The 20,553-nt window shown below is 42.6% G+C and overlaps 1 protein-coding gene across 4 annotated transcripts in view; it reads left to right on the forward strand.

The window, feature by feature from the left end:
- Positions 1 to 20,553, forward strand: part of ABCG2 (ATP binding cassette subfamily G member 2 (Junior blood group)) — a 68,635-nt gene that overhangs the window by 46,560 nt on the left and 1,522 nt on the right. For all 4 annotated transcript variants that reach the window (XM_023513362.1, XM_023513361.1, XM_023513360.1 and 1 more), the window contains exons 10-15: positions 5,522 to 5,604; positions 11,270 to 11,359; positions 13,214 to 13,338; positions 14,792 to 14,946; positions 17,668 to 17,757; positions 18,539 to 18,621. In XM_023513362.1, the coding sequence (XP_023369130.1) occupies positions 5,522 to 5,604; positions 11,270 to 11,359; positions 13,214 to 13,338; positions 14,792 to 14,946; positions 17,668 to 17,757; positions 18,539 to 18,621 (626 nt within the window). The remainder of the gene's footprint in view (positions 1 to 5,521; positions 5,605 to 11,269; positions 11,360 to 13,213; positions 13,339 to 14,791; positions 14,947 to 17,667; positions 17,758 to 18,538; positions 18,622 to 20,553) is intronic.

The raw sequence follows: 20,553 nt of genomic DNA on the forward strand, positions 1-20,553 counted from the left end.
CAGAGATGGGGTCTTGCTCTTGCTCAGGCTGGTCTCCAACTCCTGGCCCCAAGTAATCCTCCCACCTCAGCCTCCCAAAGTGCTAGGATTTTAGTGGTTTCTTGAAATCCCTAACTCAGAATTTTTGTTCATTTAGAAAAGTTGTAATGAATGATCTTAGCAGAAATTTTTTTTTATTTGAAAAACATAAAGTATCAGCCACATTTGGAGTTTTCTGGTAGCTGTCCACTTTTATTCACTGATTCATTCAGCGTTTTGGAAACATCTGAACAAAATGGGCAAAAATAAAAATCTGGCTGTCATGGAGCTTATTTTCATATGAGGACAGATACGAACGATAAATGAATAAAGAAATTAACTACAGAGGTGTTAGGTGGTGGAAGGGACCGTGGGGGAGGTTGCAGCAGAGAAGGGGTAGGTGAGAGGGGAGTTGGTTGGAGCTTCACCTGGTGTCCCTGAAGACACCTGGAGCGAGCGTGGGCTGGCCACCATGTGAAGGAAGAGTCAGCCTACAAACTGCTCTTCCTTAATTAGGAACTAGAATCTTAGGAATGCAGTGGCATCATCATACTTCACGAAGCTGGCAATTGTTATACAATGTTATACAATGGTAGTAAACAAATTAAATGGCCCTATAAAACAGGGCCATTCACCATCAGATTAACTCCCTCTTAATTAAGATGAGATAATGTTCTTTTTTTTTTTGGTTGGTTGTGTGGTTTTTTGATTATTCTTAACCCCTCGGTAGCACAAAAGACCCACTAGTCCTCCCAGTTCATTGGTCTATCCTTTGTAAGGTTATTTTTGGCTTGTTATTTTTAGTACCAATATCGAGTTTCTCTTGAGGACCAATAGCACACTGTTGGCTCTAACAAAATATTACTGACCTTTTAATTTGTGCCCTATAATTTGTATATTTAATTAATAGTGCCTTCTAAGTATATCTAAGAGTCTGAATCTCTACTTGAGCCATATTGCTGATTGCCCCCCATGTTCTTGGTACTCGTCATTTGGGTTTTCTGTGCACTTTTATTTGCCTTCAATGAAGGGTCAAGTTTTTGGGTTTTTTGTTTTCTTTTTTTGAGACAGAGCCTCAAGCTGTCTCTCTGGGTAGAGTGCCGTGGCGTGGCGTCACAGCTCACAGCAACCTCCAACTCCTGGGCTCAAGCGAGTCTCCTGCCTCAGCCTCCCAAGTAGCTGGGAACACAGGCGCCCGCCACAATGCCCGGCTATTTTTTGGTTGCAGCGGACATTGTTATTTGGTGGGCCTGGGCTGGATTCGAACCCCCCACCTTAGGTGTATATGGCTGGCACCTTAGCCACTTGAGCCACAGGCGCCGAGCCAAAGGGTCAAGTTTTATTCCTTGAGAGTAGATTTGATGTATTTGGAAACCAGTGTGGGAAGTTAGCTTAACCCATTTTTTCAACAGTGCCAATGATGTCATGAGGTGCCTTTTTAGTGTTATTTAAGCATTAAAAGTGGTTTAGAAGCATCATGTCGCCCATGTGGTAGTTCTGGGTGGGATGTGGTTAGAATATGGAGCTATTTCCCAGACACAGGATCCTGCATTTGGACACTGGCTTCCTCCTGATGGGAACACCAGGCCTAGTGCCTCCAGGTTGTCCATTCAGCCTATCTGCCCCATCAGGGAACTGAGTTCCACAGTAGGAATTCTGTGTTCTGAGCAGTGACAGGCTTAAAGAATAAGAATAGAACCTCATATGTCACTGGGCATCAGCTTAGCAGGGCAAGTCTTGTTCAGATTTGTAAATATTGGAATGCCAACTACAGCAGTAGGGAAACATTTTTTGGAAAGGGCCAGATAATAAATATTTTAGGTTTTGCAGGTCATATAGTCTTTGTCTTAAGTAGTGAACTCTGCCATTTTTATGTGAAAGCAGCCATAGCTAAAACGTAAACAAATGAACTAGGCAATGTTCCAATAAAACATTATTCATGGGTACTGAAATTTGAATTTTATACATATTTTGTATTGCAAGAAATACTATACTTCTTAACTTTTTTTCAACCATTAAAAAAACGTTAAAACTGGCAGTGTTCATAGCTCAGTGCGTAGGGCTCCAGGCACATACACCCAGGCTGGCAGGTGCAAACCCTGCCCAGGCCAGCTAAACAACAATGACAACTGCAACAATAACAACAAATGTTAAGACCATTCTTAGCTCATGGGCTGAAGGAAAATAGGAGGGTGGCCCTGCTACGGTGTGAAGGCCATAGCGTATTGGCCCCTAGCTTAGGGTTTATAAATCTTGTATGTTGTTTCTCTTCTAATTATTTTTTCTTTTTTTACACCAAAAAAAAAAAAAAAACCTTGACGTTTTTGAACATAGGGTTGTTAAAATGTCTGCTGATAAATTTATTGTCCTAGAGCTGTACTTTAGTTTGGCCTAGTTATTTCTTTTACATGATTCCAACTTGGCCTCTGATAATGGAGCTCAGCAGTGGTTGTATCTGGAAGATTTTGGAATGAATGGATTATCTGTATAAGAAGATTTAATGGTCATTGAATGTACTAAGTGTATCCTAATCAAATCAATTTGGAAGCAGATAGGATCTGTCTGTTCCACTGTACAATGGCTTAGTTTGCCTGTTTGTTTGTTTTTTGCCTTAACACAAGAAAGAATAACATCGACACACCTTGTAAAAGCCTGTCAAGCTTGGGGGACTGTTTTGTCAATATGTTTGAAAGCTGACTTTGAATGTGAGAACTTTGAAACCTTTAGGAAACATCCTAATCATAATATTCAGAATGTTAGTATAAGATTTTGGGTTTGAATACAAAAGAAGCAAAAGATGTGGAATGTCCAGGGTAAAAAGTCTCCACAATTCTGTGTGAAAATACAGGCTCCTGAATACGTGTGCAGGCACACATTAAGGTTGATGGAGTCATCAGCATTTACTTTGAAAGCTTGATATGTTGAAGTAGAGTATATTCTGAAGGTAATAAACATAAGCCAGAGTAATGGAAATTTCTCCCAAATTTCTAACTGAATTTTTAAGGACATCTCATAAAGTGAGGCACTTTTTTTTTTTTTTTTGAGACAGAGTCTCACTATGTTACCCTCGGTAGAGTGCTCACAGCAACCTCAAACTCTTGGGTTTAAGCGATTCTCTTGCCTCAGCCTCCCAAGTAACTGGGACTACAGGCACCTGCCACAATGCCCAGCTTTGAAGCACTCAAATAATATTCTTTCCAGACTATGGTCTTAACAAACATAGATCATGGCCCTGTTTTGGTAACAGTGGACTCCTAAGATACTGATTTTTAATGACAACAAGGTCTCACTCTGTTGGCCAGGGTAGAGTGCAGAGGCCCAATCATAGCTCACTTCAGCCTCAAACTCTGAGGCTCAAGCAAACCTCCTGCCTCAGCCTCCTGAGGGACTACAGGTGTGCTCCACCATACCTGGCTGATTTTTTGTAGAGATGGTGTCTTACTGTGTTGCCCAGGTGGGTCTTCAACACCTGGGCCAAAGTAGTTCTCCTGCTTCAGCTACCCATGCATGAGCTACCTTGCCCAGCAAGATTTTTTTTTTAATTAAATCATACCTGTGTGCATTAATGTAATCATGGGGTACAATGTGCTAGTTTGATATACAATTCAAAATATTTTCATCTAACTGGTCAACATAGCCTTCATGGCATTTTCTTAGTTACTGTGTTAAGACATTTATATTCTACATTTAGTAAATTTCACATGTACCTTATAAGATGCACCATAGGTGTGATCCCACCAATTACCCTCCCTCCACCCATCCTCCCCCTCCTCTCCCCTCCCTCTTCCCTTTCCCCATATTCTTGGGCTATAATTGGGTTATAGCTTTCCTATGAAAGCTATAAATTGGTTTCATAGTAGGGTTGAGTACATTGGATACTTTTTTCCCATTCTCCAGCAAGATTTTTTTTTTTAACTTTGAAGGTTTCGAGATATATGGTAGGATATTTTGTTTTCTTTAGTTTGTTTTTCTTTACTTATGATTATATATTTCAGTCACGAATACTTACAAGTAGAATTTCCTCTAATAAATTATATCAGAATGTAACCTTTCACCCTTTCCTTAAGACACTCCCTTGAAGTGTCAAGAGCCTTTTTTCTAGAGTCAAGGGTGATGTTTGTCCAGTTGCCTAGGAGCCATGAAAACAGATTAGATAGGGGAAGATCAGTGAGATGGGTGAAGATTGAAGCTTAGGTCTAGTGGGGGTGTCTAACATTTTTTCCCTTGCATTGGAAGAATAAGCATTGTCTTAAACCACACATTAAGCACACAAACATTAATGAAAGCTGATTAGCAAAAAAAGGTCTGAGCATACTTTTTGTGATGTCCAACACCACAGAAAAGCAAAAATGTCCTCACAAAATCTGCATGTGGCCTGCTGCTGGCTGCACACAGGGTTCCACAACCGTGGCTGCAGGGTTGGCTGTGGGTGGTGGGCTGAGGGTGGCAGGGAAGCCGCTCAGGGGATGTCTAATGGAAGCACGTGGGGAGCACACAGGGAAAGCTGTGGAATGCTTTGGTGATGGTGACAATGCACTTTCCAGCGTAGGAGTGGACTCCCCAGGGGTTGGATAAGGTGGGCCCCAGCTCACCCCTGCTTCCTTACCAAGCAAAATTCCATTGTTAGATTTTTTTGTATGTATGCTTTTAAAATTTCACTTATCTTTATTTATTTTTAATTTTAAGAGTAAAGATATCCTGTTTTCACCTGAACCTCTTCAAATATAAAACAATGCATGTTCACTGGCCCAAAGGTTCAGAGTTCAGTCGAGGTCAAAACTCTTTGCCTTGTAGACTTTTCATTTGTTTATAAAACTATGTTGCCAGCAGCCCGCATTGCTCTGCCACACCGGGCACGTTCACAGGCCCAGGAGCCTGCAGCAGACCCTGAGCTGGCAGCGCCTGGTGGGCTGCCGGGAGGAACTTTAGCTTTTCCAGAAGTTGTTTTGTCCTGCCAGTCTCCCCAAACCACAGATAACTTCATTTTTAATCAATTTTTAACTTTAATGAATTTATTTTATTTTTTGAGACAGAATATCATTCTGTGATATACTGTATAGTGCTGTACTGTCATAGCTCACAGCAACCTCAAACTCTTGGGCTCAAGAGATTCTCCTGCTTCAGCCTCCTGAATAGCCAGGACTACAGGCACCTGCCACAATGCCTGGCTAATTTTTTTCTATTTTTAGTAGAGATGGGGTCTCATTCTTGCTCAGGGTGGTCTTGAACTTCTGAGCTCAAGCAATTCACCCGCCTCGGCCTCCCAGATTGCTGGGATTATAGGTGTGAGCCCCTGTTCCTGGCCTGATTTTTAACTTTAGAAAGCAGTCTGAGTCTGCCCTGTGGTATTCTCCCCGGGACATTTCACCCCCCATTGATTGTTCATCTCGGTGGAGAGATCCGATTGTATAGTGATATATGTTATAATAATAGATGTTGTCTATACATTTTTCCACTAATTGAAACTCTTTCCCTTTTTATTTTCTTTTTTCTGTTTGAAAAGATAATTGTCACAATCATACTGGGACTGGTTTTAGGTGCCATTTACTTTGGGCTAAAAAGTGATTCTACTGGAATCCAGAATAGGTAAGTAAATTTGGATTTTGATTTCAAGAAAATATTACTTTCTTCAAGCTTGTAGAAATCCATTAAGAATTTGAATTTAAGACAAACACAGGGTAAATGTCACTGTTTTATTGTGGGGTAGGATGAGTCAGTGATTTGAAAAATGAATGGAAGAGTTAATTGTTCTGCACACACATGTACTGTAGAACCTCCATGGTTGACCACCTCCCCACATGGATCACCTTAAGTTGACCTAATTTTCATAGACTGGACATGCACCACCTGTATGTGTCAGAACAGTAGGCCTTATGCTGACCACCTCCGTATGTTGACAAGTTTGTTACAGTCCCGTGGATGGTCAGCTTACAGAGGTTCTACTGTATATGTCTGTCTGTATGAAGAGGTACAATGTACAGAATATAAACTTGCTCCTTTTAACCATTTTTAAATATGCGTTTCAGTGACATTACCTTCATTTATGTTCCTGTGCAATTGTCACGACCATCCAACTGCAGAACTTCTTTCATCTTCACAAACAGACTGTCTGTATCCGTTAAATAATAACTTCCTGTACCTACATCCCGCAGCCCTGGCGACCACCGTTCTCCTTTCTGCTTCTGAACTGGACTTCTCTAGGAACTGCCTATCGGTGGACTCCTACAGTATATGTCCTTTGGTAACTGGCTTATTTCCCTCAGCATAATGTCTTCATGGCTCTTTCATGTCGTGGCCCGTGTTAGATTTTCCTTCCCTTTTACCAGGTGGAATAATATTCCGTTGCGTGGGCTTCCCACATGTTGCATTCTGTTTTCCATTCATCGGCTGAGAGAAACTTGGATCGCTTCCACCTTTGGGCTGTTGTAAATAACACCCCTGTATCTGTTTGGGTTTCTGTTTTCAGTTCTTTTGGTTTATGGCCAGAAGTAGGATTTCTGGGTCGTATGGTGATTCTGTTAAGTGAGCAACTGCCATACTGTCTTCCATAGTAGCTGTGCCATTTTACTTTTTTTTTTTTTTTTGAGACAGAATCTCCCTCTATTGCTCAGGCTAGAGTGCTGTGGCATCAGCCTTACTCACAGCAGCCTCAAATACCAGAGCTCAAGTGATCCTCCTGCTTCAGCCTCCTGAGTAGCTGGGACTACAGGTGCCAGCCATAACGCCTGACTAATTTTGCTATTTTTAGTAGAGATGGGGTCTTGATCTTGCTCAGGCTGGTTTCAAACTCCTGAGCTCAACGGATCTTCCCACCTCCTCCTCCCAGAGTGCTAGGATAACAGAGTGAGCCACCATGCCGGGCCCCCTTTTACCTTCTTGACAGCAGTGCACAAGGGTTCCAGTTCCTCCATTTGGCTTACCAACACTTATTTCCTTTTCTCCCCTTTTTAGAAATAATATAAAATAATAGAGATCCATTAGACCTTTAGAGAAATATCTGTTCAAATCCTGTGCTGATTTTCAAATTGGATTGTTTGGTTTTTTGTTGAGTTTTCATTCTTTGTATGTGTATGTCAGTTATCAGATCTATGATTTGCAAATATGTCCTGTCATTCTGGACATTCTGTCTTGTCCTGTGGGCTGTCTTATTGCTGTGTCATTTGAGGCATAAACATTTTTATTTTAAAATGACTTACCTGTTTTGTTGATGTTCCTTGATTTGTTTGACTTGGAAATGTGGGTTGGTAGGCAGGAGGCAGGATTCTGTATTATATGGCCAGCACTTGTGTTAGTGTTGTGATTCTTACACAGTTTTAGTCATAGTAGGCCTTTAAGAAACCTCATTTTATGATGAGACACTTTAATGGGCATGTTCTGAACATGCTCAGCTATGTCACAGGCACCAGAGTTCTTGCGTTTTATGTGCTGAGAACTACTCCATGCCCCACACTGTGTTCTTTGTGCAACAGATACCCCATCTCAGGTTGCCTCCCAGTGGCCAGAGGGGGTGGGTGGTATTGTCCTGATTTACCATTGAGAAAAGTTGAAGAAGCTTTCCATCAATTTTGATGTCTGGAAAGGTTGGTTGTTTTTGAAAGAATAAACATATAAGTTGATTCCTCCATCAAATAAAATAATTTATTTTCTGTATTGAGTCAGATAGTGTTGTTCTACCATGAGAATATTTTTAAACAGCGATTACCCAGAGTTATGGCGGAGTGTTTTGCTTCCCTTGAGGGCTGAGATCTGGATTGTTCCCAAACTTGCTAGTAATTGATGGTTTTGTCCCGTGTAGATGCCATTTCTTAACCCAGCACAGAATAATATATCATAGAATCTAGAGGCTATGTACCTTTTACATCATTCTGCAGGAAACATTTGGAAAAAATATTGGGAAGCCTGTCCTCCGTTGGAATTTTAAGGGCTAGAAATCTAGCCGTTGAAGTTCTTGATGAAAATATCTAGAGAAGAGCATTAGTTATTTCTTCAAAAGTTTTCTGGAGAAAACAGGCACTGACCTTATTTTAATTCGCATTTCTGACTTAAGTTTGCTGTCATTTTTTTTTTGGAGAAATTTGAACTGTATGAAAGTCACTTGTAGGCATGGTTTATCTAATCCTTCCTGGTGTGATCAATTCTTTTGATTAGGAAGAAATGTTTCTGAAACATCTCTGGAACCAGATTCTCACAGTTTTGTCCAGGGGTGAATTTGAAACTGCTCAAAGTCTGGTGCTGTGGCTCAGGCCTATAATCCCAGCAGTATGGGAGGCTGAGGTGAGAGGATTGCTTGAGTTCAGGAGTTGGAGACAGCCTGAGCAAGAGCGAGATACCATCTCTACTAAAAGTAGGAAAATTAAAAAAACAAATAAACAAACAAAAATAAAAGTAGGAAAATAAGCCAGGCATTATGACGGGCATCTGTAGTCCCAGCTACTTGGGAGGCTGAGGCAAGGGGATCACCTGAACTCAGGAGTTTGAGGTTGCAGTGAGCTGGGCTGAGGCCATGTCACGCCAGCCTGGTTGATAGAGCCAGACTTTGTCTCCAAAAAGGGAAACAGAGAGGGGGCTGCCCTCCAGGAGTCCCCCTCTCTTGCTGGAGATTCTGTTCCCCCTGTTTCTCTTATCTATTTCTTTATCTATCAATAAACCCTGTCCTTGCACTTAAAAAAAAAAGAAGGAAAAGAAAACAACAAAACCCTGTTCAGGAGGCCAGTCATTTAGTTCTTTTCTTTGGGCGTGAATTCTCCCCGACATACAAACATGCTCTTTGTTCTTTCTCTGACCTATGTAACTGAGAAACTGGATTTTAAGCATGTGTAGAGCATGAGTTTCTTTGACTAAATACCTAACAGGGTTGTTAATACCCCTGCACCCCCATGTTACTTGTAGCACTATCCACAATAGCCAAGTTACAGATTCACCCTAAGGGTCTGTCTGCAGATGAATGAATCAAGAAAATATATGTATATACACGATGGAATACTATTTAGCCTTAAAAGGAAAGAAATTTTATCATTTGCAATAACATGTATAGAAGTGAAGAACATTATGCTAAGTGGAAAAAGCCAAATACAGGCAAATACTCAGTGTGGCCTCTAAGGCCCTTGAACTCCAGAGACAGCAAAATGGTGTTTACCAGAAGCTGGAATTGGGAAGGGAGGGCGGTGAATGGGGAGAGGACGGTCAACGGGTACAAAACCTCAATTCCACGGGAGGAGCAAAGGGTTTGTCTTTGAGATACATGGCACGGTGTGGTGGATATACTAAAGAATAACGCACACGTCAGAATTGCTAAGAGAATACATTTCACAAGTTCTCACCACAAACAGTGTTTAAGGTGATGGCTATGACAGTTAGCTTAGTTTAATTATCTCATATTTAGGATTCATCAATCATATCATTTAGTCCTCCATAAATAGATACCACTATACTTTGTCTATAATTTAAAAATCAAAAATATTCAGACCAATAAGTGGAAGTGACAGATGTGGATTACCGCTTTGAAAAGAATTAGAATGAGGTAAATGCTTTAATCACAAACAACTATTTAGTATAAAGTAAATCATCTTATGATTTAAGAGAAATGTCTTTGTCTACCTTTTCAGAATCATCATGCACAGTTTTTCGTTCGAGGCAGTTAGGTTTGTTCCCCGGGGTTACATTTTTCACAACATTCTCTTGCTTTTGTGTCATTTCAGTGATGCGTCTCTTGTTTCTCTCGGTTTCAGCTCACACCCTCCATATCAGTTACTTTGTTTGATTTTGACAGGAAGCCCTTCCCGGTTTCAGGAATGTTGGGATACTTTGATAAAGTCCGTATCTGTGTAGATTAACTGAACACTTAAAAATACCTTAATTCTTTTACTGAGAAAAAGGCATGAATACGTTTTCTTTTTGTGCAGGTACACAAATGAGTGTTTTCTTTAGGAATAATCCTCACTTGATTTACTCTGAGCACTTCGGAAACCCTGTAGGGGGCTGGTTGTCAGGGGTAACGTCCAGGCGCTGATGGTGGAGGAGTAGATGTCTAGACCATTTTTTGCAATATGTAATGTGCACCCACATTTTTTGCCCAAACTCTTGGATTTTGGGAAATCCATCTTTCCAAGATTTTTTATTAATTTTTGTAAAAATATCAGCGAGAGTGCTAGCTCCCACTGAAAGCATACAAGGAGAAATACGTTCCTCTGTGCGGGCTAAAATTGTTTTCGTTTAAAGTTCATCGTTCCAAGGTATTATTATGCATACAGGTATCATTATTGCTTTCCAGAGTTATGCTTTTAATGCATATGTGTAAATAAAAGAATTAAGAACATTTAATGGGTATGGATAATGTGCATCCTTGTTTTTCCCTCAAAAATTTGGACAGAAGTGTTCATTATACACAGCAAGATGTAGCAATCCGGTGTTGATTAAGATTTTCCTTCAGTGTCTTTTGATTCACTTCCACATCTTACATTCCTTACTCAACTTTAAAACCAGAGTGGTTGGGTGGCACCTGTGGCTCAAAGGAGGAGGGCGCCGGCCCATATGCCGTAGGTGGCGGGTTCAAACCCAGCCCCGGCCAAAACCTGCAAAAACCCCCCCAGAAACCAGAGTGGTTAATTGAATTTCTTAGCCTTTGCAGCCTTTATGGGGCTTATTGTTCATAGCTAAGGAACGGGACTTGGCATTTCTGTTAGTTAAAATTCAAGACAGTATTTTTTTGACCTATGTATTACCCTGGCCTGTCATAACAAGATACCACAGTCCAAGTGGTTTAAACAACAGAGATTTATTTTCCCTCCGTTGTAGTGGAGAAGTCAGGTCAGGGCGCCAGCATGGTTGGGCTCTGGGCGGGCTCTCTTCCTGCCTGGCAGCTGGCTGCCCTGCTGTGCCCTCTTCTCCTGGCAGAGAGAAAGTTCTGGTGCCTCTTCCTCTTGTTATGAGGGCACCGTTCCCATCATGAGGCCTCACTCTGGCAGTGGTGCCTCAACATATGAATTAGGGGCCAGGGCATAACTTGGTACACAGCAATGTAAGTCTGAATTTCAACATTTGACAAAATACGGAGTCCCGAGGGCCTCTGTCTGGAGACCTACGAGATGGGGAGAGACTGATGGGGCCTGTGCTGCTGTTAGAACAGAACAGTTTCGCTTTTCTTTCCTGTTTAACTTCACACAGTGTTATTTGTAGAAGGAATCTCTCGAGTGGAAATCGGTGTAAGAATGTGAATTGGCTGTAACGCTTTGGTCCCCTTCTCTCATGGCAGAGCTGGGGTTCTCTTCTTCTTGACGACCAACCAGTGTTTCAGCAGCGTGTCAGCCGTGGAGCTCTTTGTGGTTGAGAAGAAGCTATTTATGTGAGTAGGTCTCGTTCAAGCTTCCGGGGCTATTGATCCAACTGGTTGTGTCTGGAATTGGGTCAAGGATGGGATCATGGGAATTGCCAGTGGTTTTTATTTTTAATTAACTTTTTCAGTTGACATAAATTGTATATATTATGAATTTATTGTGTATGACACGATGTTTTAAAAATACATATGGGTTATCAATATTAACTGAGCAAAAGTAGCCAGATGTGGGAAAGGAAATCATAAGTGTGTAAGGCCTGATATCAAGGGGAAAAGGGGTTTTTTTTAAGACAAAGCCTCAAGCTATCACCCTGGGTAGAGTGCTGTGGCATCACAGCTCACAGCAACCTCCAAACTCCTGGGCTCAAGTGAGTCTCCTGCCTCCACCTCCCAAGTAGCTGGGATCACAGGCGCCCGCCACCAATGCCTGGCAATTTTTTGGTTGCAGCTGTCATTGTTGTTTGGCAGGCCTGGGCTGGATTCAAACCCGCCAGCTTAGGTGTATGTGGCTGGCGCCTTAGCCACTTGAGCCACAGGCGTCGAACCAGGAAAAAGAGTTTATAGGTTAGGGTGGGATCAGAAAATCCTAATGGTGTGGTGAAAGCAGGCAGTAATGGGGTGAAAACCATCTTTCGTTGTTAGTAAATACTGATGACCTTCATGAAGAACAGTTTGAGGGGCAGAGATGAAGTGGTGCACTAAGGGACAACTTGGATTTAGGGAGGGAACACTGGCAAAGAACATGACCAAGGTCAGCCCTATTGGGCGGGAATGGAAAGAGCCAGAGGGCAGCCCTACAGGAAAGTGCAGGCTGGTTTCTATTTGTGTTTTGCAAAGATGGACATGATGTGCCCCGTATCTATATGTCACGGAAAGAAATCTTAGAGAAGGAGGGCACGAAGAAGGTGGAAAGGTTTGGAATTGTAACAAGGGGAAAGAGATCAGAACGAGGCAAGGTTTGGATTTGATAGTTGGCAGGGATGTGTGGTCGGAAGGCACATTGAAGGAAAAAACTTCTTGTTTTTTCTTAGCTTGAGGGCAGAGGAAGTAGACTAAGTTTCATGACCTGAAGCTGCATTCTGGGGCTTGGAGAATAATAGCACCACTTTCTTCACAATCAAATGTAGGAGAAAAGACAAGCCTGTGTTACTATTGAGACCAGTTACTGACCTGCCTGTTCTTCAAGGAGAGTCCATATCAGATGAAGGCCAAGAAGCCTTCTTTGAAGAGAGACAGGATTGCTGGGCATGGTGGCTCACACCTGTAACCCCAGCATGCTGGGAGGCTGAGGCGGGAGGATCTCTTGAGCTCAGGAGTTTGAGACCAGCTTGAACAAGAGCAAGACCCTGTCTCTATTAAAAATAGAAAAACTAGCTGGACATGGTGAGGGACATCTGTAGTTCCAGCTACTCAGGGAGGCTGAGGCAAGATTGAGGGCAGGAGTTTGAGGTTGCTGTGAGCTATGTCACTGGCATGTTAGCAACAGAGCAGGACTGTGGGCCAACAGAGTGGGACTCTGTCTTAGGTAGGTAGGTAGATAGATAGATAGATAGATAGATAGAGGCAGGCTGTGCAGAATCTCTTCCCCTAGAGTGCATGTTGGGGGCCAGAAGAGACAGCAGTAAGAGGGAGTTCTGTAATGAGAAGTGGGGTCACACACAGCACAGAGCTTTGGGGGATGATGTCCCAGAGAGGCTGCCAGCTGAGATGCGGCTGAGTGTGGTGGGGTTAGCCCCCAGGGTGTGGGAAGCTGTTGTGTTAGACCTCTGGTGGCAGCATAAGTCTATAGTAAGCGGTCTGATCCTCTGATCTGTCCCTTCTTAAACTAATCTGAGGGGTATGATATGCATTTTTTATTTTTAGGCACGAATATATCAGTGGATACTATAGAGTGTCATCCTATTTCTTTGGAAAACTGTTGTCCGATTTACTACCCATGAGGATGTTACCGAGTGTTATATTTACCTGTATAACATACTTCATGTTAGGTAAGTAACAAGACAGAAAGCACGCGTCTTTAGTCTTACATATGAGGCGAAGCAGATTTCTTCTTGCAAGCATGGTTTTGGGTTCTTAAAACTACACCCCAAAGGCCAGACAAGCACCTGAAATCTTAGCACTTTGAGAGGCTGAAGTAGGAGGATCACTTTAGTCCCTAAATTTGAGACCAGCCTGAGCAGCATAGTGAGACCTCCCATCTCTACAAAAAATAGAAAAGTTAGCCAACCAGGCATGGTGGCCTGTAGTCCCACCTACTTGGGAGGCTGGGGCAGGAGGGATTGCTTGAACCTAGGAGTTTGGGATTTTGGTGAGTTATAATCGACACCACTACACTGTAGCCAGGGCAACAGGGTGAGGCCCTATCTCACCCCTTCCAAAAGTCCCCCAAACTACAAACCAAGCTGTGAGATAGGGAGTCACCCATCCACTGTGCTGCTGTCTCTGAAATGACTAGTCACTGTGGACATTTGTGTCAAGACTTTTTTCTAACTGAATTTTTAAAACTGTTTATAAAACCATATTCACTGAGAGATGCTGTGTGTCATGGAATGAGTTTATAAAACTTGGAGACTGCGCTGGAGGAGCTGGGTATTTACTGCATGTGTGTATTCCCCACCCCCATTCTCTAATGAGAAAGCGGTGGTGACTTTGGGATCTTCCTGATTTAATAAAGATACCTGTGTGGTAGTTACAGAAATTCGTTTGTGCATTATGCTCAGGCTTCCATGCCCCCCCATCTATTTTTAGCAAAGTCCTACAGGAGAGAAGTCACTGACTGAGCTTAAATCTTCCATTTACAAATAATAGGCATAGCACACAATTAGGCTTAGCATCGAGGTCCTCAGCCTAGTGGTTTTCTGATTGGTGTTCTTGTGGCTGTTCCTGATAGTAGCTTTATGAAACCTAATTTAGTCTTGTTCTCAGTATTAGGTGGTGATTGTGAAGGAGGCACCCTCCTCCCCCCAGGTAGTAAAGCCACCATGAGGCCACGTCACCCTGATTGCCCCTGTTTCTTTTCTAACGCAGTGACAGTAACGTGGTGGTGTGTGGGGACATGATGAGCTTCCTGTGAGGAGACAAGGCAGCAGAATTTGGGGCTGTTGTGCTACCCATAGCTCCCCATGTCAGGGACGCAGGGATTATTCCTGTTTACACATGCGAGTGCATAGGTGTTACATGGAAAAGTGCACGAGTGTGCAGTGAGTGTACAAAAGAAAACCACATCATAACTTTACACAGTTACAGGGACGGAAACACCGAATTTGATGGCCCAGAGTAATTGGATGGATAGTAGATGACTTTTTGTCATCCTAACATTAATTCTGCAAAATATTATTGTGTTATTTGCACAATAAATAATCCCAGGCGCACAGCACGTGGGCAGTGTAGCAGTGTACACCAGCATGCACCTGTATTTCTAACCCTTCTTTTCTTTCTAAGGACTGAAGCCCAAGGCGGACGCCTTCTTCATCATGATGTTCACCCTCATGATGGTGGCTTACTCAGCCAGTTCCATGGCGCTGGCCATAGCCGCAGGTCAGAGTGTGGTTTCCATAGCAACGCTCCTCATGACCATCACTTTTGTGTTTATGATGGTGAGTATGAATGAACTCTGTTCTGCCCCGTGAAGGAATTTTCCCCTCTTTTCTTCTTTTTACATTCTCCTGTCATGGAAAATCTGCTTGCGCACTCTCATACCAGGACTCTCTGCTTTAAGGCGGCCAGACACTGAAGTTCAGCTTCTGCTGGAGAATGTCCCTGCTTTCCTCTCTGCCCTTATCCAGATATTTTTGCTGTGGCTTGAACGTAGTTATAACCTCAGTTAACATGTTACTGATGTGTTGGTTTTTTCTTTTATTTAAAAAAATGTTAAGAACATGAAATCTTGCTATGTAGCCCTGGCTGACCTTCCCAGTAGCTGGGACCACAGGTACCTGCCACTGTGCCTGGCCTAATGATGTTCTTAAAAGATGTTTCTTGGTGACATAAACTGGCACTTTGAAAACCAGAACAACTTGGATTTGCATCTTCCCTCATAAGAATGACAGCGTTTGCTGACTTGTGTGCTGTGTGAGAGAACTGCTAGCTTGTTTCACCAGCCCTGGGCGGGGGTGGGGGGATCTGGTTGGATTCACCATTGTACGGTGAAAGTTCTGTAAGAAATAGAGCAGTGTGTGTGTTGATCTTGGGCTCCACTTTTGTTTTTGTTTTTAGTTTATACAGGTCAGAGATTTATTCCTTCAGTTCTGGAGGCTGGGAAGCCCAAGGCTGAGGGGCCCACATCTGGCGAGGGGCTTCTCACTGCATCATCCCATGTTGGGAGGCAGAAGGGCACACAAGCACCCCTCTTCTATTTTGAAAAGGAGTATTTTTAGCATACCAGAAGATCCGAAGTCCACATAGTACTAAGTCGCCTCCTTTCTGGGTTTCTGATATTTTCTTATATCAGTATGTTTTTGCTGAGCAGGCATAGTGGTTCATACCTATAATCACAGCACTTTGGGAGGCCAAGGCAGGAGGATGGCTTGAGGCTAGGAATTCAAGACCAGCCTGGGTAACACAGCAAGATCCTGTTTTTTAAAAAAAAATTTTTAAAGTAGCTGAGTATAGCAGCGTGCACCTGTATTTCTATCTATAAGGGAGGCGAAAGTGGGAGGATCCCTGGAGCCCAGGAGTTCAAGGCTGCAGTGAACGATGATTATGGCACTGTACTCCTGCCTGGGCAATATAGTGAGACCCTGTTTCTAAAATATATATATATATATATATATATATATATAAATTCTAATCTTACATACCCCTAAATTTCACACTCACATAGATAATTTCACACTCACGAACAAGTGAATGGGACCAGTTACCATCTGCCCTCCAACATAATTAAACAGGAATGCTTGGCCCATTAATACACGCCCTTGCTGAATGTAGCAGTGCTACATTCAGTGCTACGCAATTAGCACAAACTCTTGCCAAAGTTTAAGTCTTCATTTCTGAATTTCAAAACTACCAGTGTAAACATCATTGAGAAAGTAATAAATCTTGTTTATAGGTTTTTTAAATAAGACTTCTAAAACCGGTCATGAAATTATGTTTTACTCAGATGCCGTGGTACATACTCGGTACTTGGTAAGGTAGAGTCTAAATACACATCCGTGTAGGCACCAGCAGCATTGCTATTATTATTCCAGTGTGCCAGTGGGTTTAGTTGGGGAAGTTTTTTGTGAGCCTCACAGCTGTCTTTTTCCAGTCTTGAGCTGTCCCTCCTGGCATCTCTGTTGCCTTAGTCCCTTGGTGGCCTTACAGGAAGGTATTGACCCTAGTTGTGCTGTATATTCCTACATTATGTTCTGTATCAGCTCCAGGTTTGGGGTTATTTTAAGACTGCATTCTGAACTCTATTGCTAAAGTCATATGGATAGAGGATGCAAACCCTTGTAAATCACAAATCTTACTCTGTAGTATGTGAGTCGGGAGGGACACGAGTCGCCCAGGATCCTTCTGGTTTAGGTTCTTAGAATACAGGTGCATTGTTGAGAACGCACAGTGGTTACAGCAGTGGCACAGTCAGCATTTACCGACCTTCCATTGTGGGCAGTTAAAAACAAAGTTGAGTATATAGTTGTGAGAAGTTAGAGTCTTCCAATTAAATAAAATATCTAATATATATTATAGATATATTGTTCTTCCTTTGAAATTATAAATGAGGCTGGGCGTGGTGGCTTATGTCTATAATCCTGGTGCTCTGGGAGGCTAAGGCAGGTGTATTGAGCTCAGGAGTTCAAGACCAGCCTGAGCAAGAGCAAGACCCCTTTTCTACTAAAAATAGAAAAAAAAAAAACCTAACCAGGTATTGTGGTGGGCACTTGTGGTCCCAGCTACTTGGGAGGCTGAAGCAAGAGGATTGTTTGAGCCCAAGAGTTTGAGGTTGCTGTGAACTCTGATGGACACCAGGACACTCTATCCAGGGTAACAGAGTGAAATTCTATCTATTAAAAAAAAAAGCTAAGATCAAAATCCAAGCATAAACCACTCTGGCTAAATAGAGATCTGTACATGCCAAGGAGAAAGAATTAGTTAATGTAAAGAACAGGTGGAATGAGGGTGCCGCCTGTGGCTCAAAGGAGTAGGGCGCCGGCCCCATATGCCGGAGGTGGAGGGTTCAAACCTGGCCCCAGTCCAAAACTGCAAAGAACAGGTGGAATGCATTTTAAGAAAGAGTGGGTCCTACCAGAAATGTTCAGAAGGGCAAAAGGGGACTTGGGGAGGATTGTGTATGGAATTCCCTGACCGCTGCTGACTCTGTGTGCCGCTGGCAGATTTTCTCAGGTCTCCTGGTGAACCTCACGACCATCGCGTCCTGGCTCTCGTGGCTTCAGTACTTCAGCATCCCGCGGTATGGTTTCACGGTGAGTCGGCTCAGGCTGCCCCTGCGGCTGGGTTCCCAGACGAGAAGGAACCAAAATAAAGCCTACCCAAATTCATGTCCCCAGCCAGGAGCTGGGAAAGCCTCCCATCTCGGAATTTCCTTTTAGGAGTGAAGAATAAGACTTTCCTATTAGCCGTGGTCAGCACAAGGCCAGGAAGTCATTTGGGGTTTTCCCTGTCAAGCTTTGAGGGAGGTGTGAGGCGATACCGTGTAGTGAAGGAGAAAGATTGACTAATTGATGAAAAACATCTTGTTGCATTTCAGCTCAACAAGGAAATAAATGAAAAGATGGGAGACTAGACATACGGATTATGTTGAAAAAGAATTCCAAAAGAAACAAAGTCTGTATAATATGACCATACTTTTATAGCTCACCGCACCTAAGAAAACTGTCTGTGTCTTAATACATTATAACCAAGTTTCTAACTCCCAGGAATTACAACTGGTTTTGATGAAGACAAACAAGAGCAAAAGACTGTTACCACAAATTAACAATACTCAGGACCTAGGGCATAAGAGAGCCAGAGGTCTCCCCTTTCGGCTGAAGATTTCTTACATATTAAGAAGCCAGAATCCCAGCCCTAGGCCTTCTGATTGCCAGGGAAAATAACTTTAGTTCTTTTGGTGTGACAAAGACAGCGAATGTGAAACTTGGTATGTTTTTAGAAATAATAAGAAAGATTAAACTTGGAGGACATGCTCCTGATTGTTCTGAAATTAAAAAACTATTTACCTTGCCCCCACTCTCACTTCTGTCGTAGGCTTTGCAGTATAATGAATTTTTGGGGCAAAACTTCTGCCCAGGAGTCAACACAACACTAAATGATTCCTGTAACTATGCAATGTAAGTCTGTGTTCATTATCGTAATGGGTTTGCTTATTACTATGGTGTGATGAAGAAAGGCTACTGGGCTTAGAGCTGATACGAGTTCTTCCAGGAGCACTAGGCTTCTCTGAGCCTATGTTTTCTCATCCATAAAGTGAGTTTTTGTGTGCTAATACACGTGAACTTTTCTACCATAGTCAAAATTATATGTAATATGGGCCAGGCGCCGTGGCTCATTCCTGGAATCCTAGCACCCTAGAAGATGGGTGGATAGCTTGAGCTCAGGACTTCTGAGACCAACCCGGGCAAGACCGCATCTCTGCTAAAAGAAAAATTAGCCAAGTGAAGTGGCGAGCACCTGTAGTCCCAGCTGCTTGGGAGGCTGAGGCAGGAGGATTGCTGAGCCCTAGAATTTGAGGTTTCCGTGAGCTATGATGATACCATGGCACTCTACTCAGGGTGAGAGAGTAGGAGTCTGTCACCCCACCCCCCAAATTGTATTTAATATGGAGAAATGTTTCTTGCTCTCCCCCTCTCCCCGCCTTTCTCCTCTGCCCTCTCTCTCTCTCTTCTCTTCCCCACTCTCTCCTTATCTCTCTCCCCTCTTTTCTCTCCTCTTTTCTCTTATCTCTCCTCCTTGATGCTACTCTGCAGCCTCCCTCCCCCAACATAAAGACCTTTGTACAAACAAAAAAAAAAAAGAGAGAGAGAAATGTTTCTTATGTGTTGTTTTGTTTGTTTGGGGCCTTTAAAAAAGTTTGTTGTTTTTTTTTTGACATTAAACAACACGCATTTATTTGTCATTCACATCTACAAGTCAAGGCTGTCTTACCTCTGAGCTTCAGGTGGGTCCAGGCCTGCTTGATGTGTTCTTCTTCCTCTTTGGATCAGGAGTCTCTCTCTTTTGGGTCTTTTAAAAGGTGCTGTTGATGTTTTTGGTTGTGGGTTTGAGGTCTTATTTTTCAAAACATTTGAGTTTGAGATTAGATGCTTTACTGGTTTAGGAAGAGCTTACAGTCTTAAGTGTTATGGATAATATGAAGCATATACATCTGTGAACTCACAGATACTACAAGCCCAACCCAGGGGTAAAGAGCTAAAAGGGTTTCAATAGTGCAAAGAGAGAATATTTCCTTGCCAAGAGCCTTGCACTTTCTCTGTCTAGTGTGTTTGAGATAAATACATCGTGAGATAAAAGCCTGCACAGTTGTGTGTTTTTGTTTTTGGTTTTTTAAAATAACTTGGACCATTTCCTAACCTCCCTATCTAACAATGTATCTCCTAAAAAAAATAAATAAATAAAAGGAACAGTAACATGCATTTCAGTAAGTTGAGAAGAAAATCCCATTTTTGCATAATATCATTAAAGTAGACATTCAGGCTTAAACAAAACTAGAGGATATTGTTTTAAAAGTTTAATGATACTTTCCTTTTTATGATTGTTGGTAATCACTCAATTTTTATACATAAATTAGTGAGAGAAAAAGAATGTGGGTATCCTAAATCTTTGCTAAATGTTCACCTAGGAAAGAAATAACTCTTGATAATAGGAGGGGTTGCTATTTTGAATTACTGACCGGCAGTCCTCCGAGAAGGAAGCTGTTCTTCATCCTGCCCACTCCCTTTGGCTTTCCTTTGGCTGTGATGTCTTTATAACAGAAAGTCACTTCCAGCGAGGGTCAGGGCGAAGTGGATGAGAGCACCACCCCCCCCCCAGCCTTTATGGAAATAGAAGATGAGGTTCATCCTCCTAAGACAAGGGTGGAAGCTCCTCTCACAGTGACAGACAGGCTGCCGCTATCTGGGGGAATTGCTAAATTCCCAGAGCTGCACAGAGGTGGTACCAGGCAGTGACTGTGGCTGTCCCAGGTGTTGTCAGCCTCAGATGCTTTCCTCACCTGTGGCAGGGGTACTCCCTTCCCCGTCTACTGCAGTTGCTGCTTAAAGATC

Source organism: Otolemur garnettii, unplaced genomic scaffold (assembly GCF_000181295.1).
Source record: "Otolemur garnettii isolate 467f Iridium unplaced genomic scaffold, OtoGar3 scaffold00039, whole genome shotgun sequence".
Lineage (NCBI taxonomy): Eukaryota > Metazoa > Chordata > Mammalia > Primates > Galagidae > Otolemur > Otolemur garnettii.